Source organism: Drosophila rhopaloa, unplaced genomic scaffold (genome assembly GCF_018152115.1).
Source record: "Drosophila rhopaloa isolate 14029-0021.01 unplaced genomic scaffold, ASM1815211v1 contig_3, whole genome shotgun sequence".
NCBI lineage: Eukaryota > Metazoa > Arthropoda > Insecta > Diptera > Drosophilidae > Drosophila > Drosophila rhopaloa.
Window position 1 is genome coordinate 13,598,672 of NW_025335123.1, and position 14,560 is coordinate 13,613,231.

Sequence of the window (14,560 nt, forward strand, 5' to 3'; positions counted from 1 at the left end):
TGCCAGCATAACATGAAATTATCATGAAATTAGTATATAATCAATTATGTCTATTATATTGGTCAGAATTACATAGTATGAATAAGATGAGCACTGAGGTTTAGGTTTTAATATTATTTTAAAAGAAAACTTCTATAATCCTTAAATTGTTAATAATGTAAGCGTTGCAAGAATAAATATAGTTGAGTGTAAGATGCCTCCGTGTGTAAAAAAAACAAAAATAAATAAATAAGCATGCAAGCTATTAATAACGACTGAAATCTGCTTCATTTTCAGCAATTAAAACTTTAAAAATTCATTATTTTTAAATGTTTTTCCCTAGCACTTGTCGTGTAGTTCTGGCACAAACTTTCGACAACAGTGGCGGATATGTTGGGGATATGGAAATGACAAAAGTTTTCAACGGTAGGCAGGGCTGTTTTTCATTTCCGATTCTCTTTTCTCGCCTCGGTTTTCCCCTCGTTTCCCCCCTCCCCCCCACTTTTCCAAAAACTCGCTCGCTAAAAGTTATGCAATTCAATTATGTCGTTTTGATTGTTTTACAGTTTTTCAGTTCGACAAGGAACGAAAAGTAAAATGAAATGAATACTTTGCGTCTTTGCCATCCTCCATTTAACTTGATGAGACACAAGCACACACACACCAAAATACACACTCACTAAAAAGCACACCCACACACTTGTGCGGTGGAAAAACGATTTTCCATGTACCCAGCGCTTTTCTTTGGGCGAGCACACACAAGTTTTTATGTTGTCCTGTAATAACAGACATGGAAACTGGTTGACTGACTGGCTGACTGACTGGCTGGCTGGCTGGCCTGATTGACTGATTGATGAACTGACTAACTGAGCCACAGGCAAATTGCGAAAACACTCTTAATGTGCTTACATGGAAAATCAATTCGCTGCGAGACGTTGAGAGCCCAAAAAAAAAAAAAGCGAGAAAAGCAAGCCACTAAAAGTTATAGTTCGGTCGGGACGAAAAGGATTTCTAGTTTCAGCTGTGCGTGTGCACGATAACAAAAATCCTTAGATTACTATTTTCATACTGTCATCTATATTTCACTTAAGTACATTATTTATTTATTCAATTTTAAATACACAATATATAATTTAACATGTCTTGGGAAACTTAAATTTGTTTAAACGAATTTAAATATACAACTAATTAAGCCCACCAAATTGATTAATTCAATGAGATACTTAATATAAGTGCAACATTTAAATTTAAAATATTCCCTATCGAAATCAAAGATTTTTCTTAGTGAAAGGCGGTCAGGGAAAATATGGCGAAAATTCAACGCAGCATGAGGCTTCAATCGATTCGCCTTCAATTCTCCTTTGTTGGCAAAACGACACAGTCTTTAAAGGAAAAAGGGAGCGGAAAATTGACGGGGGCCTGGAGAAAACTCAGCTGGATGCAAACGACAAACCACTTTGGCCTAAAGGAGCCGCAAATATGTGTGATGTATGCCATAAATGTGACACCAACAACAGCGGGTTGTCGGTGAAAATTAATGCAATAATGACGCAGAAGACAGAGAAAACTCAAAATAAAATTAAATTCATTTTTATTTCCGATTTTATTTGTAACTTTTTTTTGCAACAAAATAAATGCATCAAAACCTTGGCAGTTCATCATTTGTTTATTTGAGTTTTTTTCCTAGAGTTTCCCTCATTTGCATGCCATTACCAATTTTCAGCTCATTGCATTACACATTCCAATGATTTCATTGCAATGTGATTTAATTTTGATTATTCAATTATGCTAATAGGAAAATTCGCCAAAAAAATATGCAATTTTTTATCAGGTAGAACTTATTTTTAATGCATGTCAATTATTGTTATAACAAAAAAATTGAGATAAAACGTATGTAATGCATATGCAATGTATGTATGCAAATATAAATAACCAGCTGGTGTGTAAAAAAAAATGTTCTGATTAGCTATTAAATATGTTTAGTTAACATAAAATAAATTTTTCAATGCATTAACAAATGTATTTACATTAAAGGCAGTGAACTAGAAAGGAATAAATGCGTATAAAAAATAAGAACTTGAAAATGTTGAATACTGATAACCATAGCTGGTAATACTTTATATGGACAACTAATAATGAATCTCACTTTAAGGACATGATAATCAAAATACCAAGGATGTGCAAATAACATTATGGCTTCCACTTCATCTGGCTCTGTTGGTGAATTTCCTGCTTTAAAATTGTATAGATAAAAACGGGGCAGGATAAACGAAAACTTCGCCGAGGAGATGTTGAACAAAAAAGTGGGTGGCTGTGGAGTCCAAGGCCTTTTCCACCCTCTTAATGTGTGTGCGTGTGTGTGTGTGTGTGTGGCACTTGAGTAAGGTCAGTTTAAGCGTCTGGGGAAATGGTTATCCTTATTGCATACTTCGGCAACAATGTCTTCTTTGCGAATATGTATGTATTATGCGAGGATACGAGGCAAGTTCTGTATAAGAAGTCGCATATCAGTTGCCTTGGAGGCTCTGGCGATGGCCGCCTTGTTCTCAAAGATAATCCGAAATCATACTTAAATTTGTATTCCTTTTAAACGCAACAAAGCACTTTTAGTAGGAATTTAAGTCAGACAAATTGAAGGCTCTCAAGCTGACTTTAAAACGTTAAGTCTTAATGATTGTGAGTAAAAACTAAATAAATGTATGATTTCCGAAGCAGCAGATTATCTCAATAGGCAGTGATTAAGATATTTTAAAGAAATTAATACCATTAACTATGATATGAAAACTTCTTTTGAAGAAGCCTTTAAAATGCTGCTAAAAGGGAGTAAGACTACTTTAAATTATAGAGCTTTACCTATTTCGCAGAATTATTTGCAGCTTAAATAACCAACAGAGGCAAACAATTGAGCCAATTTCCACGCTTCGAATGACACAAAGCATTATGACCCGCCTTTGCTCTTTTTATGGAGGCAATTAAAATTCGCTTACTTGCTTAACGTTCGCGAGGAGAATACATAAATGAAATCAAGTGGAGAATAAAATATGTACAACAAGCGTTTAAATACACATTTTGCTGGGCTAATAATAAAGGAATTTTTCTGTGCTCTTATTAAATTCTGTGCTCTGGCAGAAAGTGGCATTTTAAAATCTCCGTTTGCTTTTGGTAAATGTGATAACTTGTTCAAGGAGACCAAGCAGAAATATTAATTTGATAGCAACTGAATTTTTGGAAATTTACAAAGATTTTCGGATTTATTATCAAATACACTGAATCCCACATTGATAATCTTTTGCCTCCGATTTACTTTGTACAATTTTTGGCAGATTTCTACCTTATACAATTCCATTTTCATGTATGCAGTTGTCTGTGTCTGTGTGTGTGTGTGTGTTTACTTGTGTGTGTGTGTGTATGTTTGTGTGGGAGCAGCATTTATAAGCCACAAAAGAAATAAAAAGGACGAAGGCCCTAAGACCGTTTCAAGTTGCTGAATGTGTGCTTCCTTTTTTGCTTCACTTTTGTATATGTCCGTTTGAATTAATATTACAATGTCCTTAAGGTTTATTTGGCTTGATATTCCTTTTTATCTTTATATTTGCTGGCCCGTCTTTTCCAGTTGCTTTGTCGGTTTCTGATTCTGATGCTGATTCCGATTCCGATTCCGATTCCTTTTCGCTTTTGGCTGTTTGATATTTATGCTTTCTTGGCTTCTTGGCTTGCATTGTTTTTTTTTTTTTTTATTCCTTGGCATATTAAAAATTCATACAAATGTAAAACGAAAATCCTCAAGACAATCATAAAAAACAGCAGAGGCAAGCGGATTCGGCAAAGGGTTTCCTTTTCTTTGGCTCAGTGGGAGTCGCAAAAACGCTTGCAAATAAAAATGAAATATAATTCCAGCTTGCAAATCCACGTGTCCTGCTGTCTCCCTCTCTCCCAGTATGTGTGTGTGTGTGTGAGTGTGTGTGGCTGAGGTGTGCGAGTATCTGAGTGAGCTAAATCAAAGCTACTGCCGCAGAAAGCTGCTTAAAAAGCGAAGGCCAAGCTGTGCATTCGCCTGGCCCCAAAAAGTAGGCAACGATTTTCACTTGGCGCAACGCACACTGCGTATGCGTGATATTACGCTGTGCAAAAGTCTGCTTAAAACCTACTACTGCTGCTCGAAATGGAAGACCCTGCTAGCCTGTGAGCCGTACAGTCCGTATCGAAGTGCATTTGCAATTGAATAATATATGGCTCCCAATTTAACGCATACATTTTACAGGTCAGTTCATTTCATATAAATAAAGTATGGCAAAATAACAACGTATGAAAATTAAATTTATTTGTTTAATCAAAAAATGTTCTATGGGCAACAGCTATTCATATAAGCGTGAAATTTAAATTAAACTTATAATTTATATTAAGACCATATTAAATAAAACTAAATACATACAAAATTAAAGGAAAAGTTTTAACCTCCCGTCCCTAGAAAAACCAAACCACATATTAATAAACAATCGAAAATACTAATAAATAAATGGGGAATGTAGTACGATACAATTACATTTGGTGGTGTAAACATATATCTCTCGATGATATCAAAGAATCATAGTTATCTAGACCCATTCATTACATTTACAACTGTTCACACAACAGGCATAGAACGCACTGTTCCGCCAACCAGTCGTATGCGTGATTTGATAAAACAATTTTCGTGCCCACTTGGCGACGAACGTGCCGAGCGTTTTGCTATTGATCTCCGGCTTTTCCAGCCCACTTTTCCCCCGACCGTTTTCTGTTCTCCGTTCGCTCGAGAGGAGCTCATAAAAATTCTAAAAACAATAAACGTCAATTTTTGCATGGCAGCTAATTCTGGGAAAGCTGCCTGCGGGTAGCATAAAGTGGCCATCCACAGGCAAATTGGAGGGCTGAGGCTTTCGGTCTGAAGGATAAGCGTTGGATGTTTAACTAGGTTGACACTTCATCCAGCCCCGAGCCCTAGCGATTCCACTTGCGATGTTATTTGGCTTCTCCTCCGCTTACCTGTAAAAAAACAGAAGAAAATAATTATATTGATTATATCAACTGGAAATCACAAAAGCGACTTAAACTATTTTCAGGCATAACATTTTAATGTAAGCAGTGCGTCAACAAAAAAATATAACAATAAAATAATATAAAATTACAAAACAATAAAAGAAAAGCTCACTAAAAGCAGCTTATCTTTTGTAATATTAAGTTACAAAATAAATCTAAATTATTGTAAATATAAATATTATATTAAAAGACGTTTTTCCAAGATGACTTGGTCAATAGTGAGCAAAAATGACTTTTAGTCATCAAAATGATCAGTTTGCACGTAATAACAAAACCTTTTGAAATCGCATAACAATTAAATCTTAAATGTGCATTACAGTTCAGAGAAAACGTTATTGACAAACAAATTGCTTTTTTATCTGTTTGAATTTAAAATAACAACACGTGTGCATCAATATAAATGCTTTCGGAGTGTGGGATAAATTAATTTATAAATACAATTACGGAATTTATCGTGGCTGAAAGAAGGCACACAATTGGGTCCGTGAAATAAATAAATCAAAAACATATTGCCAACATATATACGTGTGTATCAATTAAGGCGGAAAATAAAATCAATTTATTTATTTATTTAGTTGCCAATCGCATGTAAAATGCATATGAGGCTATGCGCTTGGATTTGTGTGTTCCATTTATTATTTATACGCTGCCCCAACGTTTTTCCCACCCGTTTTTCCATTTCGCTTTTCCTTCACCCTGCACTTCAGTCCTGTTTGCACAGCACCCACACCTAATTAATGCGAGTCCTTGCGCCACGACTGCAGGTTTCCCACGTACGAGAAGAAAGTGGGGAAAGCAGACAGGTGGACGATTATTGGCACAGGTAACTTTTGAATTGATAAGAGAGAGAGAGAGAGAGAGAGAGGCGGGGAAACCACAGTTGATAGCCATGATTAGGCGGGGGGAGGGGATCCAAATTGGATGAAAAATTGATTCGAAAGGGTGGCCAATTTAAAAGCGCTTTATGTCAATAGCAGCTTTATGCAGCTATATAATTGCAGCACGTTTTTTACTAATTTGCCTTGAAGGTAGTGAAGCTATTAAATTTGATGACACAGGGCTTTAAATATTTTACGATCCTTCCAAGTTGCGTTGTGTAAATGTTTTTAAAACAAATATTTTCTGAAGACTAATTGATTTTTGATTCAATTAGATAACTTTAAGTTTGTTAACTTTCACAATAATTAGTATTTCAATTTTTGGTATAAAGATATTCAATTTTAGTAGATATTGGATTATTTAATTAAAATCAAAGAACAGAATAAAATCAATAAATTGGAACCTATTGAATATATATTATAATGTGTTAAGCCCAAAAAAATAATGATTTAAGGCCAAGGTAACGAAATGTCAATTATGTTTGTGTCTACGATTAACGGAATCATCAAGTGCATTAAACTTAATTCCCTTCCAAGCAAATCAAATCAGATTGTATGTTTTTGCCATTCATTTTTGTTGCTACGCTCAATTAGTTTTGTTCAAGCTTTCAATTTACACACAATTTTGACGGCCAGATTGGGGGGGGAGGGGGGATGTTGATGGGGAGGGGGTGTGGAAATCCGAGGAGCGTGGAAATCTGGGAGGTGAAAAGCGGCTGTCGTGGCAAGTCGCCAACATCTTGCAACGCCTGTGTTCGTCTGTACAACATAATTAAGTTTAATTGACAACCGCTGACTGTTTGATTGGCTTCACTTGTTTTTGTTGTTGTTGTTATTGTTATTGTTATTGTTGTTATTGCTCCTCATGGTTTGTTGTTTTATTTTCATTACTGTTGTTGTACTTCTCCTTGACTGAGCGACTGCTTCCATTTGTGCCACTTGGCCAAGCTCAACAATGACTACGAGATCCCTGCCCACCCACTCGACATTTTTCCCCTCGCCCGCCATCATTATGTATATCATTTTCGCCCAACATATATATTCATCATATTAAGTACAATATGCAATTGTTGCTGTGGTCACACGGGGCGTATACTTAATGTGCTTCACTGAATGGAAACGGTCAGTGCGGGGATGAAAACGGGGGAAAGACAGCACTCAATAAATTATTCGGAATGAGCTTTTGAACGTTAATCGCACAAACAGACTACGCACTGTCAGAACAATAAGAAGGTTGAGATGTTTAAATTCCACGATTTAATATTCAGAACTTTAATTCCGGTGATCTGCACCGAAAATCTTTTTAAATTTTATTTTATTTTTAACATCTAATACATATAGCTTTATAAACTCCATAACATATAACATATTTAATTTGGAATTGTGGAATTTCGAGTTATTTTGTAATAAAATATATTTCGATTTTATCAACTCGAGTTTGGGTTTTTTGATTAAAACCCCGGGAAATAATGTTCAGGTCTTGGAATGTCATACCTCGTTGAATTCGTTACAAAATTTCCAATCGATTGGTATACTCAGCTCAAAAATTTTATTTTGGGCCATATTTGGAAAAAAATCAAGTGTTACCCCTTATCAAAAATGCGAAAATCGGTAAAAAAATGAAATTTACTAAAACCTCCTGGAATCGATTGCGTAGGTTGTCAGCTACACAGAACAGTCATTCTTTTCACTGTGCGTCTTATTCTGGCAAAGCTACAACATAAAAACCTTTCAAAAATGTGTTTTAAATGCATGTTTTTGATGGCCAAAATAAAGCAAAAAACCGCTTCTTTTTTCAGTTTTTTAATCAAAATCCTTGGAAATAATGGTCAGATCTTGGAATGTCATACCTCGTTGAATTCGTTACAAAATTTCCAATCGAATGGTATACTCAGCTCAAAAATTTTATTTTTGGCCATATTTGGAAAAAAATCAACCCCTTATCAAAAATGAGAAAATCGGTCAAAAAATGAAATTTACTAAAACCTCCTGGAATCGATTGTATAGGTTGTCAGCTACACAGAACAGTCATTATTTTCGCTGTGCGTCTTATTTTGGCAAAGCTACAACGAAAAAACCCCTAAAAAATGAGTTTTAAATATATGTTTTTAAATGCCAAAATCCAGAAAAAAACAGCTCATTTTTTAAGTTTTTCAATCAAACCCCTTGGAAATAATGGTCAGATCTTGGAATGTCATACCTCGTTGAATTCGTTACAAAATTTCCAATCGAATGGTATACTCGGCTCAAAAATTTTATTTTTGGCCATATTTGGAAAAAAATCAAGTGTTACCCCTTGTGAAAAAAGTAAAAAACGGTCAAAATTTATATTCTTTCAAATCAAGCCAGAATCGATAGTTTGGGTCGTAAGCTACACAAAACAGTCATTCTTTTGACTGTGTGTCGTATTTTGTCGAAGTAATAACAAAAACCCCTTAAAAAATGTGAACAAAAACCTTTAAAAATAATTTTTATGACCAAATACCGAAAGGAACAACTCGAGTTTCGGTTTATTGATAAAATTTCTTTTAGTCTTAAGTAAAAAAAAAGGCCAAATAACTAGTAAAAATAAATGCAAATAAAATAAATCTATTCATAGTTTGAATTTGTACAAGTAAGATGTTAAGATGAGGCATCTAAAATGCAAAACGCTTCCCTTTGGAATATTTGCGATTAATTAAAAGTTTGGCCAAGTATTTTGTCTTTCCCCACCATATTAAAATGAAAACTTTTGACAGAGTTTGAATCCCTGTGGTCACAGTTTAAACATTTGCAAAGTCAAAACATCCGAGAACAGTCCCTGTGACCAATCTCGCATTTGTGTTTAATCAATTAAACTGGATAATCCGGTGATTCCTAATGGAAATCCACTAGATTTGGTGCTCGATTTGTGGGACAGCCCCTCCTTTTCCTTCTCCTTCTCCTTTTCCCTTCCCCTTTCCTTTTCCTTTTCCTTTTCCATTCCTATTCCCTTCTGCTTTTCCCAAAGGAGCCCACACGATTCCGAGGCGAGGCCATGTCTGCTGATTGCGATGAATCAACCGAACTCGTTGCGCTGACAGACGAAACATTGTTGAATGTGGTGCGCGGAACAGAACAGAGCAGAAAACTTTGAAATGGATTAAATGACAGGGGGGGAGGGGAGGGGGATAAGGGGCGACTTGGGCCAAGCCCACAGTTCAATGGACGATTTTCATTTTGCTTGCGGTAGACAAAAGTTTCTCCTTTATCAAAGTTGCGGCTTGAGGGCGGCGGGTGCGAATAAGCCGGGGGCTAAGGGATAGTTATACCACCGAGCTGCTATACATTACCGCTAACGAGAAAAATCAACTGTTAAATTGCTGAAAATGACAGAAAACGATGCTGAATAACAAGGACTGGGAGAAAAAGGATAAGAAAATGCGAGTGAAAACGGAATAGGATTTATAAATAGGGATGTTATTGTAAAAGCATTACGGATTCTGGATAACAGAAAAGGGATCTGATTTTTTTTTTTAATAAAACATATCTGAAGTCTTCCGGAATTAGTTAAGTTTTTATGCAATATATGATTGGATAACCTTCTCTTAAAATATGATTATTAAGTATATCTCCAAAGAGTTCAAAATCTCAATAAGTAAGCTTCTTTGCCGAGCAAAGTTTATCTCTCGAAAATGTCGTAGATCTTAAAAATATTTCATTTCCAACTGCCAGGACAGGAAACATTTGAAATTGAAATCATTTAAGACTCCCCAGTGCAAGTTATTCAAAATAAAGTGTACTTCAGATGGTGGGCAATAAGTTCTTAACTTAAACGCCTGCTGTCTGGGTCTTAAAGTCATGGCGAAGGCAATATACCCAAAAGTTTACGAGTGTAATGAGTATAAAAACTTGTCTACAAGTTTCGTGTGGATTTTCATTAGCAACGGCAATGGCCAAAAACGAAGCAAATGATATCGAAATGAAAACAGACGGATGGTGGTTGGATCAACCTGTTGCCCGAAAGTAATCGAAGTTCATTCTTTACTTTTGCTGCGGGTCACGAATAAATTCGGGCATTTAAGGTGCTCACGCGATTTGGCAGCAATAACAAAAGGAGACGACGTCCACGACAATGATGTGCGGCACCGAAAACCCCAGACCACGGAGCGTATGCGTGTTACAGAAATAAAAATGGCTGCTCCACACATACACACACGCACACACAGATACCGGAACATACATGTACGCTGTTGGTGTGTGTGCGTGTGTATGGGCGTGTGTTTGCCATAGCTTCATTATGATGGCGTCGTTAGGTCTATTAAATTTCCCTTTGTTGCATTGCCCGACGTCTTTTATAGTGTTCTTCATAATTTTAGTTACGTATAAAACAGTCGGCAAGGGTCCTTGAACTTCGCGCAAGTTGGATTTTAGTGGGGCTTCAACGGCGACAGTTGATCTATATGGCAGCTATTCATAGACAATATGTAGTTTTATGGAAAATTTCCAGTAGAGAGTTGGCATTTTTGAGGACCAGCATAGGTTTGTCATAAATCTTTTGACATACATTAAATATTTTGGTGATTAATGTTGCTAGGTTTGTTTTTATATATTCCTCAAGGTATTTAAAGCCACTTTATTCAGTCTTAAACAAATACTAAATATATAGGTAGCCATGTAATTAATGCAATGAATTAAATATACAAATATACTAAATAATTTGTATTCTTGCTGTCTTCGCAAACCTTATAAGCAAAGTAAAACCATAGTTTTAAACGTAGTCCGCATTTGAAACAAAACTTACAGTCAACCAACTGAAAAGCAGAAGTTACCCATTATAAATAAACCCAAAACAATAACAAATGCAATGTTTAAAAAGCAAATGCAAAGAAGTTTATATAAACAAAAGAAGGTCACACGTTCGCAGTGCGATTGGCAGTGGGAAAACTTTGTTTCTTAGCCACTTTTCCGAAAACATTAGCCGCGAGGAAATCTCCTCGAGGTGCTAACCACACTGGCTAGTGTCCTGTTGTGTTGTCCTGTTGTCCTTTCGGCCTCATCCTGCGTAACGGCTTATGTGCAAAGTCGCTAAAAACTTGAAAACTCGCGGCAATGCCATCTAAAATTAATGCGGCATGACCTTTTCAGCAAGCCAAACAACTTGTACAAAAACTTTTGCCAAAAGAGAAATGCGGGGAAAGTGCGGGGAGAAAGTGAGGGGGAGAAAGTGGGCAGCTGGTAGAACAAATGGGGCCACTACCTGCTGAACTTCAGACCATTGATCTGACGGAAGATGGCTGAAAGACCTGGTCGTTGGCCATTTAATGTGCGCATAATTGGCTTGTTGCATATTTTATCGCTTAATTGCCGCACATCGGTTGTGGGGATGGTAGTGGGCGTGGCTCAGATATTAGCAAGTGCACTCGAGCATTAGCAAGTGTTCCTGCCCCTTAATTATACCACAGTGGCACTGAGAACAAATGGCTAAACTACAGTTTTTTGATCAATTTCGAAACCATTACTCTCTAAGGACATTAATTTCGGGCTCTATAAAATAATAGCGTATATAAAATACACTCTTAAGTATATAAAGAATCCTTACTTCCTTTAAAAATAATAACACAAATAAACATTAACATGGATATATAAGCAAAATGAAGTTAACAGATTTGGAAACAAAATTCTTAAGCCAGTAACGTCTCAATAAGTTGAATTATTTGATATGCTAAGTAAATTAAGAAATATAGAAGCCAAAAATGTGGCAACGTTTTTGTTCGCCGTGCAATCTTTAATCAAAATGTTTGTTGCGGTGGCTTTGGACGCTAAATAGTAGCTCCCTCTTCCTGCCAGAGGATTAAACGACTTTGTCGTGTGTCTTCCAAGCCGTTTCCAACTCAAGGCCTCGCATTTATTTCGCAATTAAATAAATCTATTTGAAAGGATGGGGAAAAAGCACAGATCGAAATCATAAACCACAAAACAGCGGGTGTCAAAATTGAACTGAGAACAAAACAAGAGAACTAAAAAAGATTCCAAAAATTAGAACCAAAGCTCTATTGCTTATACAATCCAAGCGTTTTCGAATTAATCGGCGGATGATTTCCTAAATCCTGGAGTGGAAGCACTGCTGATGGTGGCGATGTCTGGTGGCGCAGAGTGGAGCCATTGGCTCGCTGGCCAGGTGTCCTCCACTAAACCTTCTACCGCAACGTTGCCGCCTGATCGTGGATGTCCTCGTCTCGCCGGGTGTGAAGTTCGTGTCCAGCTGCTCCCTGTTTGCAGGTGTACTTCTCGCCGGGTAATGGCCGTGCAATTGGGTGTGGACGCGACTGTTGGCCTGCGATGACATGACCTCCCGGATCAGTGTGCGGTGTTTGTCCAGAGCCTGGCGCACCTCCGCCAAACAGGCGCTGATTCGCAGCATGTGGCGCAGTTCCAGGCGGGTCCTCTGGCTCATCAGCTCACCGAAATAGTGGGCGGCGTGCAGGGTCAGGGTGTCGATGCCCAGGTATTTGGCCGCCAGGATGAGCTCCACCAGCTGGCGCAGCTCACTGCCCAACAGACGCTCCTCCCAAGAACTGATGCGGAATCCAGTGGCAGTACGTTTTGCATTGACTTCGGGGTGATTTTCGACATCGCTTTCACTCCTCTCCTTGCACCTTTCTCTTTTATTACTTTCATTTCCGTTTCTATCACTTAAATTTGGCTGCCCACTAGTACAAACTCCACGCTTCTCATTTATGGTTTCACATGCGTTAATTACCTTTTGTTTGCCGTTTTCGATCCCGTTTCCACTAATTTCGTTGCTAATTGTTGTCTTGTGGTCTTTGGCGGTATTTACAAACTGATATAGAGTGCTCTCACTGCTGTAGCCACTGTACTCGTTTATAAGTGTACTGTCATCGCTATTATCTTCCTCACTGCTCCCACTAATTTCTTCATCGCTTACATTATGGTTGTATTTTATGAAATCTGTGTCTGTTTCAGTGCCACTTCCGCTTTCGTTTGAGCTTTCATTGTTTAGCCACATAGCCTTTATCCAAGTCTTCCCACTATCGGTGGTAACTTTCCCGCCACTTTCTTCTTCGCATTCCGTCATTTCATTTCCACATCCATAACCTGCATTTGCAATATCTTTAGTTTCGCATATAATACCTTTGTCATTTCCGCTTTTATTGTAACCAATACATATTTGATTTTTCCTACATTCTGCATTTCCATTTGGGCTTGTGTTCTCACAATTTTCGCAACTGTTCGCGTCACTCTCATTTCCGCTTTTACTGCAGTCATTCCAACTTTTATTTTTCGCACTTTCCTTGTTATCATTAGTGACTGTACCATCGTTTTGAGTGACTGTACCATCGTTTTGAGTGACTGTACCATCGTTTTGAGTGACTGTACCATCGTTTTGAGTGACTGTACCATCGTTTTGAGTGACTGTACCATCGTTTTGAGTGTTCTCACTGCTATTTTCACAACTGTTCTTGCTACTTCCGTTCCCGCTGCCATTGCTTTCGATCATTCCGCTTTTGGCAATACAAGTTTCTTGGATTATCCCCTTCTCGGTGGCAAGACTGTTCTTAGTCGCCTGTTCCCTGTCCCCAGCACCTTCGCTGTTCCCATTTCCGGTTCCGCTCTGCTGGTGCATCCACATGATCACGCGCAGCAGCGTCGCCGAGCGGATGGCCCGCAGTTCGATGGGCTGCTCCACCCCCTCCCGCTGGCGCATCACCTCCGAGTGGCGGTAAATCAGGCGGCATGGCACATTGATCAGCCGGTGATCGCTGCAGAGGAAGCGCAGCAGTTGCATATCCGGTTGCCGTTTTCCCGCCACCAATTCGAGCAGCGACCGCGGCGACACTTCCGGTCCGTCGTCCTCCTTCGCGGCCGGTCCGCCTCCCCCTCCGCCTCCGTCCCCTGCCTCTGCCTCTGCTGATTCTGATTCCAATGCGACCACCGCATCCGTGGCTTCATCTCCAAGGCGACACTGGCCACCGTGGGCGAACTATGCGCCAGTTGGATGCGACGAAAGGAGGTGCGATTGCCGCGCACCGCCGGCGGCATTGAGCGTCGCACCAGCGAGCGGATGACCGCTTCCGCCTCCACTTTCACCAACGCGTCCCGCCTCGATCGCGCCTCGACCAGGGCGGCCAGCGTGCCGATCGGCAGCGGCAGCCGCGAGCGGTACAGTGAAAAGCGGTACGGGCGACAGGTGCTGCGCGAGCGGGAAACCCGCGAATTTGGACCATGAAGCGCCGTCAGCGAATGCTTGACGCGTTGCGGAATCATCGACTTGTGGCTGGACGACATGTTCTCTGGGGGTTTTTCCCGACTCTTTCCTTATTTTCCAGGTACTTTCTCTTTCCGTTTTGGACTCGGGCTCGATATCGGCTTGTCAGTGTGAGTGTGTTTGCGCTGAATGCTTTCTCTTTGGCGGCTCGATCGAATGGAAACTCTCGGTTGACCATCAGGCGCAAATATAATATATACAATGTTAAATATGGCCTAAAAAATAATATCGAATTTTTGGCATTTTAAAATTTTATGGATTGGAAGACATCGTTTTCAAAGTCATAATATTACGTATTTCTCGTTATGAAACATAACATAATTTGAATTGATACATATTTGAATGTATATATATAATAGTAAAAAATACGAAAGTGTTA

At 38.7% G+C, this 14,560-nt stretch overlaps 2 protein-coding genes across 2 annotated transcripts in view; both read right to left on the minus strand.

Moving 5' to 3' along the window:
- The window catches only part of LOC108049006 (high affinity cGMP-specific 3',5'-cyclic phosphodiesterase 9A), a 119,780-nt gene that overhangs the window by 58,536 nt on the left and 46,684 nt on the right, over window positions 1-14,560 (minus strand). The gene's annotated exons all lie outside the window — the stretch shown is intronic.
- On the minus strand, window positions 11,957-14,270 carry LOC108049007. The gene is given in 2 exon segments (XM_017129993.2): window positions 11,957-13,749; window positions 13,752-14,270. Coding segments are annotated over 2 exon segments (2,205 nt in total). The 5' UTR covers window positions 14,202-14,270; the 3' UTR covers window positions 11,957-11,994.